The 24974-nt window shown below is 43.0% G+C and overlaps 1 protein-coding gene across 2 annotated transcripts in view; it reads left to right on the forward strand.

The window, feature by feature from the left end:
* Positions 1–24974, forward strand: part of AATF (apoptosis antagonizing transcription factor) — a 56051-nt gene that overhangs the window by 11711 nt on the left and 19366 nt on the right. For both annotated transcript variants that reach the window (XM_074595502.1, XM_074595504.1), the window contains exons 5-10: positions 8945–9059; positions 9396–9600; positions 10360–10524; positions 11277–11360; positions 21808–21875; positions 23906–23986. In XM_074595502.1, coding sequence (XP_074451603.1) covers positions 8945–9059; positions 9396–9600; positions 10360–10524; positions 11277–11360; positions 21808–21875; positions 23906–23986 — 718 coding nt within the window. The remainder of the gene's footprint in view (positions 1–8944; positions 9060–9395; positions 9601–10359; positions 10525–11276; positions 11361–21807; positions 21876–23905; positions 23987–24974) is intronic.

Raw genomic sequence — 24974 nt, forward strand, 5'->3', positions numbered from 1 at the left:
CTGGCTGTCATTTTACACATCTGGTTAGAGAAAAGCTGTCAGATGCAACGTGCTTTATTGACACAGGCTTGGAATTTTTCAGAGAAGCCTGTGGGAATCAGCTGCCAATAATTCCAGTCATAATTTTGTTATCATCTTTACTCGTGGATCACTTTTAAAACTCAAATGTATCCATACATACATCTGGAGATGATAATACATTAATACAGAGCAGGGTAGGTGTCACCGGGGAGTGGGGGAGGAACTGAGGCGCAGGCAGATTACACAGTTTCCAGAGGCATAGAGCAGTTACAGGATTAATTGGTGCTAGGCAAGATCATGGACTTAAATATATTCTTGCTTTGAAGATTTTACTGGGAGCCTGCACAAATGTGTGACAGCAGAACTGGGTTTCAAGCCTGAGTGTAAATTATTGCGATCAGATCTAGCCCACTTAAAACTGGTAGTTCATTTTAATTGAATTGTATTAGTGTAGACACTTTATGAATACAAAAAACATCGTGCTTGTCAATTCGTGCAGGGTTGAATTTGATTTAAGTGGATGTGGATGCAGGTGTCCCCAAATTTCACCTTTCCTCTCTGATCTAGTGAAGAATCTATTCAACTCTTTTTGGGACTGAGCCAAAGCCTGTTGACATTAATGAAGACTTTTCTGTCGACTAAAATAAATGAATGAATCGGACCCTTTTTTGCAAATTTTGTTGTAATGATCCTCTGCCTTGGAGAGCTTTCGGTAAGAATGAGGGTCAGTAAGGATGAGAAGCTCCCAGGCTCATGAGTGGCCATTCTGTGTACGTGCCAGCGAGTGAGAGAGAAAAGATACAAAGTGAGAAGATTTAGACAAAGACACAGGTCTCAGTTTTGGAGCTCAGTTGTTGTTTGTCTGCGTGTTTAGTTGGGTGATGGCGGTGTGAGGTTTTGTGCATGTGCAGAATTTGGGCTCTGTGAGCTACCAGGAAAATATTTTGTTCTCTGTCATTGCTGCCCATGAATTGTTCAAAAATCCTGTGTAGGATGTAGTGGGAGAAGTGCAGAATGTTTATTTAACATGTAGTTTGGGGCTTTTTTCAGGAAAAAAAAAAAAAGGTTTTGCCCTTCCTCACTGAGTGCCAAGGCTTTTAGCTTTTGGTATTTAGTCTTTCTGAGCAGAATTTTTGTCTGCCTCTCTTGTATAGATGTGGTAAAATTGAAATGCTCCCATTTTATAGGTTATCTCCATAGCCATATGTGTTGGACACTATTGGCGTCGGAGGTTTATTTTAAAGCTGTCTTAAATTCTAGTGCAAGAAATGCTGGGAGAGTCCATAGTTGTTGACCTGACACATCCAAGCTCCAGACCTTGGGATTACGCCACACTTTAAGCACATCAAATAGGTTTGCCTACACTTGAGTTTCCCAAGTTAATTAATAGCTAATTAAATTGAGTTTAGCTAAATACTTGTGCATGTTAGTCCTGTATACTCCACAAACAAGATGCAGGGAAACAAAGGCTTGCAAAGCATCCAGACGAGCATGTGCAAATGTCAGCTAACTGGGATTAATTGGCAATTGGTTACCTTGAGATGGAAACTCAGTGCTTGTCATGATAAATGTAATTAATGGCCTGGTATTATATGCGGAGGTCAGTCTACATGGGCTAATGTTCCCTTCTGTCCTTAATATCTAGATAACTATGAAATTTCACATTTCTTCTTCCTTTTGCATTCTTGCATGTGTACTTGGGGATTCCTGCCTGGCAGAGATGGGAATGCATGCTATCAGCTTCTTTACATTTACAGTAATGTAAACCATCAGTTTTTATAAATCTCATTTTTACAAGCCCCATCCCCTCCCAGGTTTGGGCTGATATCAAAAGATGATGGTTGAGGCGAACCAGTAGAGCATGAACTTCACGGAAGTGTTTCTCTTTCTCTCCCTTCTCAGCTTTCCCCCTCCCCCAGTCCCCACTAATAAAATCCTTGAATACCAAGCCTTTTATTCTGTTGTTGCATCTAGTTATCTTCTTTACTTTTAGCAAACTCATCTGTGTCTGATCCTGTTGTCCTTACTGTCAAATGCAGTAATATTAGAGTGAAAGGGCTAAATTGAGTTCCGTAACTCTTTGGGAGTCAGTTGAACTGCTTGTGTGAAAGGGGTTTGCAGCATTGGCTCCTTTGTGCTGAAGGAATACAATTTTCCCCTCTGCAAAGGCTGTTGCATCATTTGCATTCCAATGGAACCAGCGAATTGGGCCTTGGGTATGGAGCAGACCTTTTTCTTGCAATCAGCAGAAAAGTCAGCCTTTTTCCTACCATCATTTGCTAGAATTCCACAAACTCAGTGTTTTGGGAAGCGTGAAGGGAATGTTACTTCCATCATTTCCTGAAATAACCTGGACAGATTTACAAGTGCTTTGTGCTAGGATTCAGCTGAACTCTGTGAGAAACCTACACGTAACTACACCACCTCTAAAAAAAAAATCCGATCACTCTCTGCTGCTAAAGGGCTTGCAGCAAGCCTGGAATTTAGTCTGGGCTGGCTCTTGTAGCTTCTGTCTTATGCTTGTCAGTAGCCTTTTATTTCTGTGCCACCTTGGGTTTGGGGCACCAGGACATACAGGGGTGTAGCTCTGAAGACAGCAAAAGTCCTGTCTGCCCCATATTGTTCCTCCTAGAGTTAGTGACGCAGCGGGAATTACAGAAAAGCTGTTGTCCAAAGCCCCATGTTTACGATGCGATACCTGGAGGAATTCCCCCCGCCTTTTCCTGACTGGTAACGTTGCTTTGCTGTTGGGAATATAGAGCAAGCTCCAAAAGTAATACTGACAGACTTCAGAATTATGATACACTGGAGCTCTGGCGTAATTCTTTGTTGAAGAAGTTAGAGGCCTAAAATGTTAAAGCTTATTGTTATTCTGAGTTGATAATCTCTGCCTTGCTTTAATAATTTTTCCTCATGCCTGGATAGCCTGCGAGTTGCACAATAATCACTCACACAGCTTTGTAATCAATGCCCAAAGTAATAGGATTCCGCTGGCCAACGGCAATTAATAAATTTGTGTCTTTTTTAAAACACTAGCAAGTCGGGCCTGAAATACGACTGACTGGCTTTCCTCATTTGCATATTTATTGCAGTGGAAAAATTCTTGCCGAATGATTGATGTTGAGCCTGCCTCTTGAATTCCAAACAGCACATTATTATGAAATGAAAAATGCCGGCCATACAGTTGATTAAAGTTGAAGACAGTGGAATCGGTGTTTTTTAAGATTGTGGGAGAATTAAAGGCATATTTTAATAGATGTTGACAAGAAGTGAACTAACAAAAGCAAAGCAAAGGATTTGCTTGAAAAGATTTAATCAAACGTGTTTCTTGGGGGATTAATTGCTGGGGATGACTAGTGCAAGTGGCTGGCTTGTGGATTTGAATGAGAAGTATTGTTCTCAGGCCAGCGGATTGAGTGCCATTTTGACCTGTAGTTTAACTCCTGTCCCACAGTCGTTTGAAAGGAGTGAAAATTTCCCCTCTTCATCTGAATGTTGGGATAAATGCATGTACCTGATAAAGACACTTTTCATTATGTGCAGCTATTAAAGTAAAAGAGGTTTGATTCCTCGCCTCCTTTTTATTTGCATAATGGGGCCAGTGCGCTGGGCACTGCGCTGGCTCCGTGCTGTAGTGACACGGTGACTCTCCACGGTGGCAGGGAGAACTCTCCCAATATTTGGCAGCTCAGCTTTTGCTCCGCACACCACCTTTGTTCCAGCTTTTCTGTGTGAGCACTTCATAACAGCCTGTGGAGGTACACGGAAAATTAAAAGCTTGCATACCAACAATATTCGTGTGATGCCAGATCCTCATATTTAATTGAGGGGAAAAAGTAGTTCATTTCCAGCTTTGACGGGGGCTCTGAATTTCAGCTGTTCCTTGTGCCTGTGGTGTTTTGTGCAGGTACATCACGGTCGCGATGCTCCTGTTTGTGTTTGCATACGGTGCACATGCAGTGACAGGGAGGCATCGAACTGTAGGGCAGTGTCCCATCACGCCCTGCAAGGTGCCATGAGTGATGGAGTGAAAATCCTGGGAGTTTTGTCCCAATTTTAAGGATACTGAACCTGCTGGAGGGATGCACCAGGGCAGGATGGGGAGGAGCTTGCCTGGCGGAGTGGTTTTGGGAATCCCACTGGTTGGCTCTCTGTGAATACCGTTGAAAGCCTGGCCTTGAGGCACTAGCTTTTTTCCATCGCCTTAAAGTGTCTCTGCGTGAGGCCGCTCCCTGCTGCTCCACACCAGCTGCCGCTCTCCGCAGCTGCTTGGGAAGATGAAATGAGACCCCATTTTTAGAGGTCATGAAAAAGAGCACAGATATTTTTCTGTGCGGGAAGCTGCCTTGCTCTGGAAATGCTGAACTTGGAACGATGGGCGAGCACAGAAGCCATCATGCCTGCAAGACCCCAGCATGGTAGTGCTCGGGTCCCAGCAGCAGGGGAGGCAGAGCTGCCCTCTGCTGAGTCCTTCTCCTCTGGTGGGGGGACCACATTGTGGGGTCGGTGCCCTGCAGCCAGGAGCCACCATACGCAGAGGGGGGACGCCAGCAGCACAGCCAGTTTGTCCATAACCACTGGCATTGACAAAATTGATTTTTGTGGTTTGAGAGCAGTAGGACAGATTTCATCTCTGGTGGGTCTCCTGACACTTTGATACATGGCAGTGCTATCCCTGAATGGAGCTAAATACTCCAGGGCTACTTTCTGACTGGGTGAAGGGATGTATAAAATGAGAACGTATGAGAGAGTATTAACAGAAAGGCACACTTTGATTTACTGATCCTGGCTCCCAGCTTTCTTGGTGGATTGATATGCTGTCTGCTGGATCTGGAACAACTTTTTCACTCCTGTACACAAAATGAAGGGGCTCCCATGGACTCTTAAAAGTGACTCTTACAAGTTAGCGTCTCACCACAGACACTCTGAGTCCCTTTTAAGCTGGAAGTTATATTCCAACCACGTTTGCTGTTTCTTGGAGCAGCTGCAGATGGATCCCACTCAGCATCTTTTTTCCTTCCCCAAAGGGCAGCTTTGAAAAGGTTTAATGGAAGAGGGGTTGCGGCTTGTCCTGGGGTTAGTTGGCCTCTCCTACACACAGAGTATGAGTTGTTGTTTTGGGGATTTCAGCTGCTCGTACTGAAATGCCATAAAGGGATCCAGCTTCTTTTGTTTTTAAGGCAGGGCTGAGCCACTTGTCCTCAAATAACACAGGTTGGACATGCAGAAGTAACTCCTGGAAAAGGAGATAGTTTTGAGATTTTTCTCACTGATGGCATATGGACTAGTGTTAAAGGTGTCGGTTGTGACACTGATGTCGCTATAAGACAGAGTATTTACCCCAGCACATTGCAATGCAGATCATAAGAGAGATGCAGCAAAGCTGCCAGCAGAGAGTGGGAGAGGAGGGGCGGGAGAGGCACAGACTGGGGTTAACTGGGGTGAAAGGCTGTGCCTGCAAAGTCAGGTCGGGAGGGTTTTACATACTGCAAAATACAGCTGCTTTCGCAGTGCTGTGCCTGCAGTCACTGGCCAGGGGCAGCTGGGGGATGTTCAAGTATCTCCGGTTGGCTGAACACAATAGAGCAACACCCAGGAGAGATACTGATGGCAGGGTTGGTGTAGTAGCTCTGGGAATAAGCTGTTGGCATCAGGATCATCCTGTTGGTGAATATGCGGTGGGAAGGGAGTCATAGATCTTTAACAGCATTGTTTCAGCCTTGGACAGTTTGTGGTGCTTGTGAAAACCATAGCGTTGATGGTCCCGAAAGCTTTAGAAACTGAAAATTATTAGGGACTGCCTAGGACATAACGCAGCTCATGGCAGTGGGAGGCCCCTGCTACGTGGTCAGTGCTGGCATTGCCTGTTCTCTTAGAGGTATTGCTGGCTTTGGTCAGTGAACAGAGCAGGACCTACAAACCTGATGGTTATCACATGTGAAAGCTGCTAGCTGGTTGCCTTACGGTACTGGTGTGCTTAAAAGCTCCATGTTTGTGAGTATTTTTGTTTAATTGTCTGTTTTCGACAAGGAGCAGCATTAAAAAAAAACGTGCTGGGGGGGGTAGGAGAGCAGGAGGGTCAGCATCCAGCTTTCCTTCAAAATGACATAGTTTGCACCTATGAAACAGTTTTGTTTTATGCTGCCTTCATTCACAAATGGATTCTGTCTTTTCACCAAAGCAGACAGTGTAAAGGCATTAGAGGGAAGATGAAGAGGAGACTGTGAAGAAAACAGTCCCTTCTGGAATTAACTGTGAAATGGATAGGGCAGGGCTGGATGAGAAGAGGGCAGGGGAGGGTGACTCTTGGCTTCTGAAGTTGAGTTTACAGCACACTTAAGCACCCAACAGTAACAATGAGAATGCCATCCAATAATGCTATTAAATACACAAGAACTGAAAGCACGGAAATTACCCTGCTGTAAGAGGCTCATGATGAAGCCACTGTCTGAAATAATTAGCCCTCCCACCTGGTTAGATGCACGGTCGTTGTCTTCCCTGCCCTCTCCATCCCCTTCACTCCAAATAAAATTGCTCCCCATCCCCACTTCTGTTGGGGTCCATATCTCATAGCCTGGGGGAGCTTGAGCTTGTCTTTATTCCTTTCCTGCTTGCCGTGGCCCTGATATACCCCAGAAGAGCTGGAGTGCTACTCCAGTTGTAATTGACAGGATCAAAGCCGCCTGGGGTGCATTAGCACGGCTGCTGGAGGATAGGCAGTGGGTAGAAAATAAACAGTTTTGGAAGCTCTGGGGACATCTGGCTGTGTTGCAGGCAGTGGGAAAGATTTTGCTGTTGTAAGCTGTGCACTCAGGCTAGGGTGGGGGCACTTTTCTTTTGCAATTGGTGCTTTAGCTGCAGACACATACAACAAATGCATTTTTAAGGGCTTTTGTCTGTTTGTCTCTTCGAATTGTTTTGATGCTAACACATGACTGTTTTACAAGTACAGCAAACCTAATCTGTTAATAGGTTTATATAGAAGCCAGAACGTTTCTATAATGAACGGTGGGCTGGGGGAGGATAAGTCCAACAGCTGATCTGCAACAAAAATCTTAAAGCATCTTTTCCTTGACATTCCTGTTACTGAGGTCAGGCCCTAATTTATCTGAAGATGGTGACAACTGAGCAATATCACAGTGGTAACGGGCGGGAGATTGAGACCTCTGAATGTCTGGGCTGATTTCTGCTTGCACTGTGTCTGTCTGTCTGATGAAGGTTTGCTGTTCTCTCTACCCATGATCTCTGTGTCCTCCATTTAAAAAAAGAAAAAAGGCCAAAAAGCAAGCAATGAAAAGTTCTCTCCATTCTGTTGTGGTAACTCAAAGAAAGAAACAGTTTTGGGACTTAAGCAAAACAACCCCACTAACTTTACATCAGTGGAGGAACTGGCAGAGGAGGTACCAGGGGAAGCTCTGCAGAACTTCCCACCACTGCAGTGCTCCTCCTGCCCTCTGGACAAACCCACGTGCTCCGTCAGCCAGGGTTACTGCTGCCCGCAAGGATGCTTGTTGTGAGTGCGTGAGGAGGGAAGCCAAGACTGCATGAACATATCCTGCAAGAAAACAGATCCTGGTGTGCTACGTTCCCCCAAAGGGTGCGTTTTTCCCCCTTTCTGTGGTGCCTCTTTATAAAAGTAGAAGGCAATACAAATTAATCTGTATACAGTTCAGTTTAGGTTTTTTGATAGAAGCGTACTGTTTTACCTGTAAGAGCTGACCCTGTGATTGATGTGTAGCAATGTACAAAGGGAGAGTTTGTGTAGGCCTAGACAAACACTTGTTTTATATCAGAGCGTTCCGCAGGGAGGCTTGTTGGTTGCCACAAAAGAACTATTTTTAAAGAACAGATGCTGCAACAGTGTGCTGTTAACCCTTCCCATGGCCAGCTGCAACTGTGTGTCCTTGGAGAACATAAGATCAGAGGTCATTTTCTCTGCCTCTGCAGGAAAATTGTCAGCTATGAAGCCTTTGGATACACAGCATCGGATCTATATTCAGGATTTGTGTCTGCAAATACCCTGGAAAGCAACTACTCATCCCCCTAAAACTAACCTTCATGCCATGTATTGATCATCTTGTACACCTCTCTACTCCAATCTTTTCTTCACTTTCTCTCATTCTGAGGATCTCTGGGCCTGCAGTTCTGCTTTTCCGATCAGAATCCTCTCACTAAACTTGCCAGGTCATTGTTTAAGTTTCCCCCATAGATCAGATCTTGCTACATTTAATTTTACTTACAATCTAATTTCTTACACCTCCTGCGTGGTGTGCACAGCGGCATAGAAACCAGCAGTAGTCACAGCTGTGCAGGAGTTCAGTTTTTCTTCTTACCCTCCCTCCTTCTGCTCCCTATAACATGCATATTATGTCCAAGAAAGAAAAGTCAGAGGTCAAGTTTAGATGGGATGTACATATATACATTTTCCCTTGTATTTCTTCATATTATTCAATTGGCGCTGGCCTCTGCTGCGGAACTTAACGCAGGAGAGAAGTGAGTTAGTCAGCAAAAAGGGTGGTTGTCATGTGTGTGTGTCATCAGACACTTGTGCACACAGTACTTGCTTCTTCAATATATTAATCCTTTAGGCTCTGCAGTCTGAATATTTGTTGGTGAAACATTAGATCAGAATACCCCCGATGTGCAGCCAGGCAGATGTTTAGAAGGCAGTCCTGCCTCCTTTCCTCCCTTTTGAGGAGAGAAGCTTTCTTTCACAGCGTGGTGGTGTTTGACATTAACAGCTATAAATCAGTTTGAAGATAAACCCACATCTCTAACTGATTAGAGAAAAACAGTTAATGGAACATGCAGTAGCTGTGGCAGGAATTCAGATTCAAGATGAGAAACTAAGCACCGCAAAGCTGTGTCTTCACCAGAAGTAAAGATCAGGGGGAAATTGTCACTTGTGTCTCTTGTTCTGCAGGTTGTAAAGCCCTGGAGGCATTGCTGAAAGTATTAGTGGAACTTCAGGATGAGCTGCTTTATCAATACCCAGGCACAAGGCATCTGGTAGATGGAAAACAATCACGAACTGAGAGGTAAATACAAAATAAGACCTTTCTGAATCGTTTGGTCTCCAACTCTGCAGCAAAAGGACAGTGCGTGGCTTTCCTGAGCATACTCACTCTCTGCTGTTCTCTCAGTTGCTGCCGTGTCTGGGTGACAGATGCTCTGGATAAATGACCATTTGAATTCTTTCTGCCAGACTGGGAAGTCTGTTTTGTAATCTTTCTGATAACAGAGGAGGGGCTACACAAAGGGTCTTTTGCCATAAATATCACCATGGCGTGGAAAAAGCAGGGGTGGTAGCGGAGCAATTAAGTATTCACACTTACAGAGGTGTAAGGTGTTTAGTCTGCGCATTTTTGTTCTAGTGATGATGAAATCCCTAGCAGTAGTGATGAAGAGCAAGTGGATAAGGCTCAGCAGAAGAGAAGGAGCCTCCCCAAACGAAAGCTAAAGATGGAGGACTACCCAGAATTCGTAGCCAAGCGGTATGCTGACTTTAGGACATATCGGAACAACGTCTTGCAGAAGTGGCACGAGAAGACAAAGCTGGCATCTGGCAAAATGGGAAAGGCAAGTCTTTGTGTGCTGACATGCTTATTATTTAGCAGAGATTTGTGGAACAAGTTGATTTGACAGTTTCATATCATGGATGTTCCAAGTTAAGCCAAGAGTTACAGCAGTAAGAATTAAATACACAGGTACACACTTTTCCCCAACCTTAAAATTAGTTTGGAAAGAAGCTCAGCCCTCATATTTCAAAGGCATAAAGTTGTTCTCTTTTGTTTGGAGCAGATGGGCAGGAAAAAGATTTCAAAGGCAAGTGGTTTCCCAAGTTTTGGGAAGAACTCTTGGGTAGTATTGGTGTTCTCCCACCCAGACATCTCATCAAAGCCAGTCTCCAGCAGCAAGAAAGCTCTATGAAGATGCCACCATTGCTGATCAACAAGCTGCCCGTGTTTTATAACACAACTAGGGGCTTCCGTGGCTTCCTCCTCCACAAAATGTACACTTTAATACAATGCGTATTCATTTCACCCGAAGATCCAGGGTCTCCTAACATCTATGAGTTAGTATTAATCATCGAGAAGTTCATCTGAACCAGAACAGCAAAGGCATTTTATTAAGCTAGGCATCAGGTTGCCTCAGGTTGGGAAGGGAGGGAGAGGGAGAAATAAATAAAAAATCCTAGCGAAAATCCCTGCAATGAAACCCAAACCCCCTCCTCTTGGAATGCTGTCTGCTTATCCACTGACATGGAAAGATAGAGCAACATTGCTGCCTTGAGGAAAAGCTTTCTGCATTATCTGACACTAGTTAATGTTGTTGCAGGGTTTCGGTGCCTTTGAGCGTTCAATCTTGACTCAGATTGATCATATTATGATGGACAAAGAGAGATTACTACGGCGGACGCAGACCAAGCGATCAGTGTATACAGTGCTGGGAAAGAAGGAACAGGAATCTCATCCGGTCCCTGAATCTTTGCCTGAAAATTCGGTAAGAGTATTTTGTTTATATAACTCATCCTGTAGAAGCAGCAAAACCCTCAGCAGAACAATTAGCTTGAGCCTTTAGCAGGTAACATTCTTGTTTGTGAGAGATTTATGAAGGAGATATCTGAGTGTTGATTCCTGTAGTGTAATGGCTAAGATGTAAATGTTTCAATTCCAGTTTTATGGTGTTTGCATTCTCTCCTGTGTCAGTTCTTGACAGGGGAAAACAGTGTTTGGTCTGTGATTTGCCCCTCCTGATGCTCACTAAATCTGCTTTTTTGAGGTAGTGGCTACAAAACTTTGTTTTTACTCTTGAGTTTAGAATCTTTAACCCAGAAAGTCACTTCTAACATCATACTGCATATAACCTACAGAATATGTTAGTAGTAAGTCTGTTATTAATTTAGTATTTAAGAATGAATAAATACTCAATTCTGAGAGATCATGTAGAATTACTGCACTTGCAAGATATATTTTTGCCATTACATTAAAAATATCTGTAGTATTTTGCCAGAAAGACTTTGCACAGTCCTATTTATTTCCCAGTAAAGGTATCATAAATCTATTTTGGCATTGGCAGCGTTTCTGCCTTGCCTTTAAATGTATTCCAAGTCCTTAAAAGCTTGTTATGTTGGGAGCTTTTCTCCATTCCTTCATATCTTCAAGTGTGTGTACAAGCCACTGCATGTGATGTCATCAGAGTTAGGGACAGAAATACGTACGTATGAGCTTTCAGTATTACCTTTGTGCTTCTAGGAGGTCCTCCCTCAGTCAGATTCCAACAGGCACCTGAAGGACATAGATGAGGAGATATTTGATGATGATGACTTTTATCACCAGGTAGGTGATGGTAAATCGGTGATGGAATTATGGCTCCAGTTGGTTTTTAATACTTAGAGAGCTAACATGGTTGGTTCTGTGCTCTGAATTTCTCTGACCAGTGAAACTCAGTTATCTGTTTTAACATCCGAAATCTCTGTAGATACCTCAGAGAACTTTGCTCTCAACTTTCAGTAAAGGGCTACGTGAGCTCAGACTTGAGTTGTGGATGTCACTTTACTGCCATTACTGGCACTGCTGTTCTTGAGTGAGTCAGGGCTGCAGGATAAAGTCTGTGCCTGTTGTTCTCGCTGGTGAATGTTGCTACACAAGAGAAAGATTACTGAATTCTCTGAAGGTGACTGTTCTCTGTGGGTAGAGTCCCATGATGAAAAACAATTCTAGTAGATCCTCAAAAGCACCTGAGTTACTCTCATGTCAACCTAAGTCATCTCACCTACGTACTGGATGAGAAAGCTGCAGGGCTTCTCTAGCACTTTTCTTGGGAGTTGTGCCAGCTTGGGTTTAGGCCAGTTATTCTTTTTATTTGCAAAATTCTTAGAAATAAGGAATCCGCACCCAGTGCATGGAGGCTGCAGCTTAGGGAAGCCTTGTGTTTGTGATTTATTTAATAAATGACGGTGCCAGCTTTATGAAATACTGAAATTGCCATATATTGAGGAGTAAGATTCACTGTTAGGTCTGTACCTGATGCACGAAAAACTAGTTTTGCTCTGATGATCCACAGAGAGCTTTGACTTTGGGACTAAACAAATATCATTATCTCATTAGAAAAGCAGACATTTCTGATCTGAGTAGTTATTAGAATGGCTAGTAAAGTGTTAGGACAGTGGAAGAGAGCTGTTGCCGCGTGACTGTGCTCTGTTAACTGATTTAACCAGAAACATTTCAATACTTTCAAAATTTGGGGTTTCATGTACAGAGACAGGACTAAAGATGAATATAAAGATGTATTAAATTGGTAATTCTTATCTGTGTTTACAGATAGGAAATACTGAGAGTTTTAATACCGCCTTTTGTTTTTCAACACACTTCCAACCCTACTGCTGTAGATACCCAAGAAAAGTTTTGCCATAGACCTCACCTAGTGCGGAATTAGGACAATTTGAATATTTAGTGTAATGAAGGATGTACTGAAGGCATCCTGCCTCCGAGCTAACTCCTCTCCAGGCTGTGTATTTATTGTAAGAGCATCTCTGCTAGTATTTCTGGGACTTGAGCAGCATCTCTTGGGCAGGTGAAGATGCCAGGCTGATCTGCAGAGGCTCTGAAATGGAAATCGGAGAGTGCACTGGTTAAAGAGGCCAAATCTGTAACGCGGTGAGGTAATACTGAGGTGGAATTTGGGGTCCAAGTGGACCAGAGGCCCAGCTTTAGGGGCCAAATGAACCCTCAGAACAAATTAAGTCACTATAACAAAATAGTGAAGTGGTCGAGGAAAAATAGCTGCTATTGACAGTCTGTGGACTCGTGCAGAGGAAGTGCTTATTGGCCATGAAATTTTAAATTTTTAAAAGAAAAATAGCAATAGATGAATGGCCCGTCTTTGCTTCTAATAACTTTAACTTCGATAAATCGTGATTTCAGAAATATGACTAGTCACAGCTTAGCTTTTCCCCTCACTGGTTAATTGGGGTGCTGGGGTTAATCTAAATTAAAACTTAAACTAATAGAGGTCATTGAGGGAAGAGAATCACCTGAGTAAAACAAATGGGTCTGCCAGGCACAACTGTATCTTGGCCATTTCCCAAGAGGGAAGTGGCAGCAAATTGGAGTTGTTTCAGCATTCGGTAGGGGTGAAGGATGGGTGACACCGGTTTAATGTACGGCACCTCCGGAAACGTTCCAGATTGCATTCCTTGCTGAACCAACTGCTGCCTCCCGCGCACAGTGAACAGGAGCAGGACCAGCCAACAACATCTGGCAGCACAGCAAGGAATGGGTGCAACTTTCGAAACCCCATAGACTCTAAATATGGTGCTTAGCCTGGTGGAGGCTTTAATCACTTACCACTCTTTGGCAGCAGGCTACGACAGCTTATCCCAGCCTCGTACATCACGCACAGACATCTGCTGAGCCGCGAGGCAGCTACACATTCATTTTCCTTTCTTGCTTGTGGGGTTTTTTTTCATCCTTCCTCCCTCCCTCCCTCCTTTCCACCCTTCTCCTCTCCTCCCGTCCCCAATATGCTTCTTGGGAGAGATGATCTGTAAAGATTACTGCTTCATTGTGTGCAAGTAATTGTGGGGACGCCAGCCCCTTGCCAGCCACCGCGCAGCACCTCGTCCGCTGACCTGGTTAATGTCTTCTCTTGAGTGGGATTTGGCAGAGATTGGAGCTGAAGCCAATTCAGTGATAAGGCTAAAGAAAATGGCTGTATGTTTTCTGTCACCTCCCAATTAAATTGGTTTCATAAAGTGCTTTCCTTTATTTGTCAGGGTGGTAAGCCGAAGCTGAACATTGCATTCAGAGAGGGTAGAGTGCATTACAATAGAGCGCTGACAACACAGTGAATGGGGTTTCTTTCAGATGGGTCATAACTGTGCAGCGCTTTTGTGTGCGTGTGCGGTGGCGTGTGTGGATGTACATATATAAATAAAATGTAGAAAGGGAAGTGGTCTTCAGGAATAGTCAGCAGCAACACCTCTGGTTGGTGGAGCTAAGGTTGCTCAGAAATCCTGACCTCCGTGTATAATACTTATTGCAAAGTGCATGTGTACCTTTCAATGGGCGCTTTTTCCTTTGTATTTAAATTTAGATCCAGAGGTTTTTTTAGTATCACTTTAATTTTTCTAAATAACAGTTTATAATGATTAGTTTCTTTTTATTACTGTTTATGATTTATTAAAGGGAAAAATTCAGATAAAGAAGGATGTTGGAAACCAACTTCCTGTATATTTCAGTGTGAAATTAAGCAAGTAAAAATGAACGAGATCTGATGAATGTGCACAAGTTAATGATAGCAGAATAAGTAGCTATGCTCTTTTGTTATAGATTATAATACAAAACTCTGTAATTAATCTGTTTTTCCTGTGGAAAAACAATTTTCTTGTCCAGGTCTTGATATTCAGTGGAATTCGCCATGTGGCACTGGTGGAATTTTACGGTGATTCAGGATTTAACTCTGTTCAGTCTGTTCATCCCACTTTGCCTTTTCTCATATTCTTCACATGTTTTATAAGCGGTTATAATTTTTATTGTAGTGGCCCATGTTGAATGGTAATGTAAAGCTGAGCTGAATAACGCAAGTGAAATATTTTTATTTGGGTTGCGCTGGGTGTGAATAGTTAAACTGTTTCAGAAAGATCCTCATTACTGACAGCAGTGAGAGCCTAGACCCCATTTCTTTTTCTTTTAAACTCTCCTTCATACATGGTTTTAAGGGAAGAAAAAGGCTTTTTATTTTTAGAAGTCGTATTTATGTAGAATTCATTACAGCTGATATTGGAGCATTAAGACTTAAAATTCCAGCCTGCTACCAGAGAGCTGCTGGTCTGACATGCTACAGTGGAGATTTTATTATTAGGTTGAAATACTCCTCTAGTAAAGGAGAAGAGTGGAAATTGGTTTATTTCCAACAGGAATTAGGTTAGTGTTCATATGCTAAGCGTTCCACTGGTAGCAGCTCTTCCCAGAACAAATGTTCATCATTGATGGCAGCAGGTATGCCTAAGGAGAATTAGGAATATACATAATCCCTTTTTTCCTCTGCTCTCCTGCTCCCTCCTCCCCCTGATTTGGGTTGTGTTGTGTGTCACCACTTTTTACAACAACCCGCAATCATCAGTTTTTCTGATCACCACAACCTCAGAAGCTGGGTAGAGCCAAAGTGGCTGGGGACCATTCGGCGAAGCGCTGCAGTATTGAAACGGGGATGGCAGTGGTTTGCCGGGCAGGACCGCCCATAGGGTGGAGAGACCGACATCCCGCAGCTCTAAATCAACAGGTCCTCTCTGGGATTTCCTCCCAAGGTGAGCATGCTTCAGTAGTGAGAGAAGCCTTGCTCCTTTTCTTATCTATTACCCTAATTACTTAGGAAAGGAGTTGATCCTGGAGAAAACATAGTTTAATTCTAGGACTTTTAATTTTCTTTATTGTTGTCCCTTGTGGAGTGGCAGTGGATGTTCCTGCCCACTCTTTGCCCACGCTGTGTGAAAGATGTGTTTTTTACAAGCGAGCGAGAGATCTCCCTCACTTCTTTTTCCCTCGCTTAGTGTTCAGCCTGCCTGCGCTAATCCGAGTAACCACAAAATGAACTTCCAAGTCTGAATCTCTTGTTGGGGTACTTGTAGCTCAATTTGTTTCTCTTCTGGGTTGTACCTGTGTCTAAATCACATTGTTTGGCTTTTTAGAAAACTTTATGTGATAGGGTAGATTTCTCCTCGTGTCCCAAAAAAAGTTGGCCTAAAGCAGTTCTTGGGCACATACTGTGGTTTCCTATCCCAGGTATTTGATAATGCCATAAACAAGTAATTGCTAATCCAGTGAACTATTAAAAGTCGATAATGGTGAAGAATAGAGAGAAGACTGGCTTTCTGACAAGCTGGTTTACCTTAATTAAACTGGTGAGTGATTAATATGGACAGCTGATCTTGTGGCTTTAATTAGATGCATTTAGAGTTTTGTGTGAATAAGAGATGTCTCGAACCATCCCACAGGTTAATGGCAATACAATACTCTTATCACAGGCATGTATCTTTCAAATGGCTGGGTAGATGGTTAATAACACGTTTTAAGGCTTGATTTGAAACTTCTCTTAATGGGTTATTAGAAAATACGTAAGTCAATGCCTATTTTATAAAAACCTGAATTTTAATAAAATGTTTTTTAAAAAGCGACTGTCCAGTGATTTCATCTTCCAGTTCAGGTTTTTATATTAGAAATAGATTGCAGAAAATTAAATTTTTTAAAAGTGTTTCAAGGGGATTTAAAAATAATATTTGAGCTGCAGTCTGAATTTTCTCTGGTATTGCTAGAAATCCAAATGGCATTTCACTACTACTGTGTGGGAGCTTGAAGGAGGAAAAGAAAGAGCTTGTTTCTACACCTGGGCAAAATGCAGTGTAAAATGTACGTTGAATGAGTCCTGGGCTGGAGGCAACCTTGTCAGAATTTATGCTGGTTTAGGTAATTGCATGGTGCGTAAATATGAAAAAGGAGGAGAAATTCCTGTGATTTACCATGTCTCTCCAAAGACTAAAGGAGAAAAAAACTAAATTAGAAAGTATTGAAACTACGTTGATAAAATGCAGCTTTGTCAGCTTCTGTTCAGTAATGCAGTGACTTTGCATTTTCACCAGGAAAGAGGAAAAGCAGTTGATGTTTGTCGTCTTACTTCTTTACTTGGACTTGATGAGTTTTACTTACCTTCTCTTCTTTGTTTCCTACAGTGATTTTGTTAAAAAAGAACTGCTTTGTAAACTGTTAAAAGATAACTTAACAGTAACACGTTTTTTCAATGTGACATGTCATGTTGGGCTCTGTGAGGCAGGATGAAGGGGATTTGCCTGAGCTTTTGAAAGGATTCTGTGTTAAAAGATAGCAGAGTGCCGTTAGGAGACCTTCACACCACAATAATTGTTTGTTTGCCATCTCTAGTAACAAATACACATAGAATCATAGAATTGCCTCAGTTGGAAGGGACCTTTCAGATCATCAAGTCCAACCATCAGCCCGACACTGACAAAAACCATCACCAAACCATATCTCTAAGCACTACGTCTACCCGTCTTTTAAATACCTCCAGGGATGGTGCCTCAGCCGCTTCCCTGGCCAGCCTGTTCCAATGCTTAATAACACTTTCAGTGTAGAAATTTTTCCTAATATCCAATCTAAACCTCCCCTGGCGCAACTTGAGGCCGTTTCCTCTTGTCCCATCGCCTCTTCCTTGGCAGAAGAGACCGACCTCCACTTCTCTACAACCTCCTTTCAGAAAAGTCCACATGAGCAATTTGCAAATATTTTAGAGTTCCTCACTAATAAACTGAGTATTTTTTTAGCCAAGGAATGACAGAGTGTTCCAGTACAGCCAAGCACCTGCTGGTAAACCTGAATTCTGGGTTTCTCTCATTTTTATAATTGTTTCAGAATCGATGGATCGGTGAATTTCTCTCTGTTTCTGTTGCTTTCAGCAAATGACTAAGACGGCAGAAGCAGTACAAGGTGCTGCTTTTCCATTGTTCTGCACAGTTGTTTTAAAATGAACATTGTTGGCCCCTTGTTTGATATTATTATTGGCGCAGGGAGCCCAGAGGGACTGTCGTGACTTCCTCCTACAGCAGCCGGGCTGAGACTGGGCTCACCTCTTCGCGTACCTGACTCGTGAATTCAAAGGCAGCGGTGCCGCTCACAGGGCAGAGTAGGTGGCTTTGATGCACTGTAGCAGGTGACCCATGCCTTTACTGGCTTCTCTGAAGATTTTAATAACATCAGAGAGAAAAAGTGTTTCTTTTGTTCTGATTATATTTCTAAGCTTTGTAAACCAAAGCCGTTTCCTGTGATATACTACAGATCAACTTTTGCGAGGTATTAATTTGAATGGGTCTGTGAGGGCTAAGAGAAGCAAGGCTTTTGTCACGAGGCTTATTGCAGCTATACTTAGCTCTTTGTCTCAACTGGAAATTCTTAGGGGTCTGCAAATCAGAAAGGTCAGCAACTGTAGTATTAGAAACACTGATAGATAGTGCATGAAAATGAGACCTAACCTCTAAAATGAAAATTGACCTCTAAAATGAGAAATGAATCTCTATTACCCTTGAACAACACCCTGATGGCATTTCTAAATCCCTCTAATTTTGTACAATGTACTTTGTGTGCATCTCTTTAACTGGCATGGAGACGGAGTCCTTTTAAGGTGAATTCTTTAGAAAGCACACATCATTGGCTCCAGTGTAAGTTTTAACAATGGCTTTGGTGTCAGCAGAGGTAGGTGAATACACTCTGCTTTTGAAGCTCTTGCCTTCGGACACATCTGCGGGAACACTGCCTTGCCCTTTGTTAGCGGTTGCAGATTTTAAGCTCTCTGGTGTGCTCAGGACGCAGGAGGGAGAGTCAGTTCCCGTCTGCTCTTGGCCCTTTGCGATCACGGCTTTTGGGCCTTGGCAAACGGCGCGGCCTCTGCGTGCTTCTTTTTACTGGTGTGGTGGGTAGTCCCTGGTTCTGGGTAGGGAGTCTGACGGGTTGATTTTAATCGTGAAGCTTTGTTGAGTTCAGAAACACACGCGCGCAGGAACACTCGTGGAAAGCAACGCCGCCTCCTTCCAAAGACAAAACTGATGTTAGCAACTTTCTTCTGCTTGCTGTTGCCTGTTGTCCGCTTTGCACATAGTTTGTCCTCCTCCTTCCAGCTTTTGGTCGGAGCAGCTTGGAGCTGGTGGTTGAGCTGCTGGACATAGTTTCACTTTGTTGCAGGTTGGCAGTTGTGATTGCTTATGTGGGAGACCGAGCAGAGTTTTTTGAAGTTCAGGGAATATGTGAAGAGGTGAAGGAGGAAAAGCAAAAAAAAGGATATGTTTCAAATCAAAGCCTTTTGATGCTGAAATTGCCTGACTCAAACTCTGTCTTCACACATCAGGGCTTAATGCTGATAGTGATTTACTTACACTTCCTAGTTAATTATTAGACATTGGGAGACACCATATATCACTCTTAATGGAATATATGGGGTCTGATGAGAGTTTTCTGTTTTGACTAATAAATTTTAACCAGAATCGCCAAGCTTAATGAAATATTACAGCTTCAGAAGTGTTTTAAGTCTTGTGCTGTGAAAACAGTGTTGCTTTATTCAGTAAATGAATTTATCATTCATTCTGTATCCTGAGCCCTGGCTGGCTCTGGAGCATGGGCTGAATGCAAGACTCTGAACTAGAAAGCGGAAAAACTAATCAAATCCTTAAAGACCAAAGGCAGCGAGGCAGGTCTAGACTGACTTTTTCAGTGGTAGCCTCTGGCTACATCCACTTTTATTTTAGTAACCATTGTTAGCATGATTTATAACTTTAGCTTTAAGACGTACACTATTTAGATGTAATAAGATGCTTCGCAGCTTTTATTTCTATTTCCTAATTTCCTTCTTGTCCCTGCTCTTTTTTTTACTTCTCCCCTGTCTTTGTCTCCCTCTCCTCTCCCCAGGAGTGTCCCCAGTCGTGCAGTTGACACTGCATTGAAAGAACATTTCACTGTCGGCCCCAAGGTCAACACAGCTGGCCTCTGCCTCAACTAATGGCTGAGGGGCTGGTGGCCTGGTTAGTGCAGAGGAGATGACTGTGTGCAGGGTTTGGTCTCCTACTGCTGCCCAGAGCTTTTCCTGGCTACTTCTGGTGAGAGGATCCTCTGCACACAGAGGAGAAGACGTGCCCGCCGGCAAATAATGGGATCCCTGCTAAGCGACAAGGAGTTGAACTACTCCTTGCCCTTCACAGCCGTCATGGGAAATGCTGCCTTGCCAAAAGGAGAGGGGTCCTGTCCACAAATGCTGCCCACTTCCCAGTACAGCGTTAGGAACCTGCCTCCAAAATGCATCTTGTGGACATCGTTGTAAGATCTTGGTGGCACTCCTTAGTCTACCAGTCTGTGGATTTGGTGGGCCACCAGGAAGAGCAAGTCGTGCTGAAGATGTCTCGTTGCTTAGTTCTCTAAGAGCGTAGGACGTCTCTGCATTACTGGCTTCTGGTGCCTTAGCCTCTGCCTTTACTACTCCGCAGGCTTTTCTGTGCATTGTGCCAAGGAGGCAAGATAAGAGGAGACAGTAAACACACCTTATTGCCGGTACAGGAAGAAACCACTAAAACCTTGCTGCACCATTTCTCGCTGCTGTTAAAACCCTCCCTCCCACCTTGCTTTTGACAGAATATTGACTAGAAACCAAGATCCCATTTCTGCTTAGCCTTAAGGGCAGCTGTTTACAGAGTGGCGGTGTTACATAGGTTTACTGTGTCGTATGTCTGTGTAACACTGGATTTGGATCTTGTATTTAGCTGCCAGAAGTGACTGTGATGAAGTGGGAGAGATAAACTGATAGATTGTGTGCCAGAAAGATGTTTGGAATCAATCAGATAAACGGGGCAGTGAAGTAGCTTGCTGTTTCCTAGTGATAATAAACAGGTGGCCTTGTTTCTTGGAATTTTTAAATGTAATTGCTGCAGTAATAATCTCCAAAAATAAGCAAATAGAAAAAAAGTCATGGCAGGTTTTTAATTATGCTTGAATCACACTCTTATTTGCAATATGATGTATGCCTTGAAGGAGAGGAAAGACGTGGACAGGTATAAATTATCTCTGTTGCTTGAGTGTCTCTTATTTGAAAATAAAAAGGGTCATAAAACAATACCCATCTACCTTTATGCCATTTTTCTTTTGTGGGGTGCACACCTTTTCTCTCCCTCCCCTCACTAGTGTACTGAAGTGATCAGAAACTATGGGGGTCAGCGTGTTTCTCCCGTAGCGCCATGCTAGGACAGCTTTCAGTGGGGCAGCGTTGGTGCCAGGCAGCCATCCGAGGGCAGGCTATGCTGAGCACAGTGGTAGTCAGGAGCTGAGCTGTGCTCAGAAATGCCATCGTCTCGCTTCAGCTGCTGGGGGGGGATGTGCGTGCTGTCATGGACCAGGTGAAGGTGATAGCTGGGACCGTGGCTGCTCCCCAAGCCCTGCTTTCCTTGACTCTTACTGTACCTTGACTGACCATTGCAGTCCAGCTCTTCTGCTTCAGCAAAGGTATAGGGTGGAGGAAGAGCGTCTTTCATCCCTTCTTCTCTAGCGTCTTTGTGGAATGGCCTGGACTCCCTGGATTCCAGGTGGCCCTGTTTGGGGTCCTTTCTGAGCAGAGGCAGTTACTTCACTAGTCAGTGAAATGTCAGCATCTAGAAAGCAGCCCGTGCCCCTCAGTTTTGGAGGGTTTATTTCTGTTCTTTGTGTTAATATGTTGGCTAATACCCAAGGCATAGCACGTACAATTTACAGTGAGTCAGTGGTGATAAACATATAGCACTGGTCAAGTATCCAAAAAAGGCTGTTCACAATATTCTTTGGCTGCAGGAGGCAAAAAGGACAAAACCCAACCCTCAGGACATGAAAAGAAATAGAAAAGCTTGCTTGAGCATTCCTGCCCTAGCTATAAAAATTATTTTGCTGCGCTGTTCCTCAGAGCAAGCGTTAGTGCCCAGCAACGCTTGACTTCTCTTTGGTGAAGTGTCCCAGTTCCCCCCTGCCCTCCCCACTTGAAGTGTGGGGCCTCAGAAGTTTTCCCTTGGAAAACTCTTTCGTGCAGAGGAAATGTTAAAAAGCTTTGGTTCTTGGCGTGGCGTTTTCAAGGGAGCTTCCACAAATGAGGCATACAGTTTCCCTTGGGAAATTGCAGCTAATTTCTTAAGTCTTCTGAGAAACCTGCGAACCTGTTTGCATTAACATGTCTTTACTGTTCTTTTAAATGGGATTGTTGTCTTTCTTCTAGCTCCTTCGAGAACTTATAGAACGTAAAACCACTTCGTTGGACCCCAATGACCAGGTAGCAATGGGCAGGTAAGTAGGAAGTTGTCTGTAACATCACTAGCTTCACTCCAGCACTGCATTCCAGTCCAGGAGTGCAAAACTACCTGTGGGCTTCCAGTCCAGCTCATTGTAGAGGGCAAAATTTTCAGTGACACTGGAGGAAGCATCTGGGTTTAAGAAATTGTGTAACAAATTACTAAAACGGTATGACGTTAGTCCAGAAAGCTATCCTGTGTAACATACTCCTTAGTTCTGGATCACACTGGCTGACTGCGAGTTTGCCAGCCTTCGAGCTGTGCCCTGGTTTGTCTGTGATCCCCTGAAGATACTTTCCAGTTGTAAAAGGCTTGTTCCAGACTTGATGTTTCTGTCTCTCAGTGGTTCATGCAGCACAAAGGGAATCCGTAGAGGGATGTCTTAACTGACCCTAGCAAGGGAGAACTATACAAAGTGACTGTCCGCAGCTGAAATTTGGCCTTTTCTCATGATGAGCTCTGATTTGTCACTGTATTAGAGGAGCAAACCGTCTGTTGTGAGATCAGTTAAAGCAATTCCTGTGTACGCTCTCTCCCTGCTGTAAGAAAAGATACTATACAATTAAAACAATATCAAGGAATGTTTCCTGCATGAAGAAATAAAATATAATTCCATGCAGGGAAGCTCTTATTTCTCTGTGTAATTCTATGGTTAGAAAATAAAGAATCTTCCAAATACCACTTAATGAACAGTGTATATTTAAATAGCCGTGGGCTATAATTTAGAGAAGTATAAAAGCAGAAGACGACTGAAAATGCCGGAGTAGGGCTCTCCACTGAAAAAGTGCTGTGGGGGTATGTGTATGGGAGGGGGAGAAAACGCATTAGGAAATTTTGTGATGGTGAAATAACTTTTATACTTGTAAAATATTACCCAAATTTTAGTGCAATGTGTCAAATTTATTTTGTGTATGTCTGGAATATTATGGAAAGCTATTCACTATAATTTAACATGATATAGACAAAATTACATTTAAGTGGTGATTACATTGTACATTTATCTGACTTTACAATAAAATAGATTACAGTAATTAAGATTATATTAAGATTGCAGTAATTGGATTTTGCTAGATTTTTTCCCCTGATGTCGAGTTTTCATTGTATAAATCAGGTAAGATGACTCTCGTTTTCGTAAAAAAAATATTTATAACTAGTGGAAGTTTTCCCCTGCTGAAAACTTCTTTGACTTGATGAAGTTCTGTTTGAGGAGTTTAGCTCTCCCTTCTAAACGCAGGCAGGGATCAGACAGTGCTTTCTGAAAGTGTTTATTGCTTTTCTGTCTTTTGTAGTTTTGTGCAATAATAGTTGGAGCATTATATAGGACTTCTTTCTAGATTTGCCAGGTTTATGTCAGAGAGGGTGGGGAGGAATACTTGCTTATAATTTTCAATATACTTTGCAAAACTGAGGGAGGAAATAAATTCAGAGCATCTACTGCATCATGGTAATTCTGTTCATGAAGTTAGCATAACCTATCTCACTTGAAGAATCAATTTAGGATGTGGCAGACCATCTATTCCGTTATGGGCTTTCTATATGCAAAACAGAAGTCCTAGTAATCAAAGCGGAAACAAAAAAGCAGTACCTGTAAAGACATTTTTTACAGATTTTAGCATTTATATTTTGTAAAGATTTTATTTTTAATTCTAAAATATTCTTGAAAATATTCAGTAATCAAGAAAGAATGAAAAATGGAGCCAAGCTTGTGGTCTCCATGGGTTTCCTTGCATGTAGAATGTTCTCACTGAATAGCGATTGCCTCATTGGGATCAGCAGCTCTGGTCTGCGTGTCCCATCATGCCTGGAGTTGGGAGAAACACTTACTGTTTAAATGCCATGTCCGTGGAGTGAAGCAGTACCACAAGCACATGAAGTTTCATACTTGCTTTCCTGAGGTTCTGATCTCCTTCACTTGTGTAAATGCAATGGGTAGAAGGGCTGGGAAGGGCCTCAGACCCCAGGTACCTAATGCTCATTTTCCCAGTGACCCTAAAAGTTGCATAATGGTCGTTTTGCATTCCTCAGGCAATGGCTGGCCATCCAGAAGTTACGAAGCAAAATAAAGAAGAAAGTGGACAGAAAAGCCAGTAAAGGAAGGAGAATCCGGTGGGTGACAGCTTCTGCAAGCAAACAGAAGTTCTGATTTTGCCAAATAAAGTCTGGCTGGGCTGGGTTGGCTCTGGGGTGCATTGGTAGGCTTATTCATCCCTTTTAGGGCAAGATGTCTTGCTTTGGGGCATCCACTGGGGAATCTTAATGTTCTTTGAGCCTAGAATAAGGACTTGGTTGGATGCAGCCTGTGAGCATTGCCCAAATCAGCCTTGGCAAGAGAGTTCATTGGTCTCAGAAAACACTGGAGAGAGGTGTTCAGATGTCCCTAAGCGATTTGGGGCTGTAATTTCCAGTGAAAGCCAATACACACCCCTCGTGCAATATATATTTAGCTGACTAAAATGTGGATAGCGGCTCTAGGGGAAGATGTGCAGAAATGCCTCAGTGAGGTAGATGTCTATTTCCTACTGACTGTCAATTGGAATTTGGTGTCTAATCTCTCTTTATTTTTCTAAGTCCCGCTGCAGCTTTCTTTAGCTTCAGAGCATTTCACATCCTGACCCCTGGGTCGCTAATTCGGGTTGATCTCTCCTGTTTTGTTTCCAGTGCAAGAATCTTCCACGCAGTAGGGTGGAAAGGGAAGCAGACTGGAGAGGATAGGGTTTTTTTTTCCCCTTTGCAGAGCAGATCTATTAGTCTCCCTGAGTTTAGCATGACTGCATGATTTGTAGTGGAGGAGGTGTTTGTGGCAGGGAGGCATGCTGAAAAGCCGCACCGCTTCCTGAAAAATCCGCAACATTAACCATCCTTTTGTGAGTAAACTATAAATCGTGAGTTTAGGTGGCATCTGATAGAAAGTCAGTGGAGTCAGTCTGGGTCAGGCCTGGCATAGCAATTTTTAAGATAGATGTCATAAGATAATTTATTAAAAGAGGGAAGAGCTACTTTGTTGGCCTGAAAAGCCTATAATTATTGACTATCAATATTCTTTTCTGTCAGCATCACACATAATTGGATATATTCATGATTCAGTCAAAACTAC

The sequence above is a fragment of the Larus michahellis genome, chromosome 7, assembly GCF_964199755.1.
Source record: "Larus michahellis chromosome 7, bLarMic1.1, whole genome shotgun sequence".
Lineage (NCBI taxonomy): Eukaryota > Metazoa > Chordata > Aves > Charadriiformes > Laridae > Larus > Larus michahellis.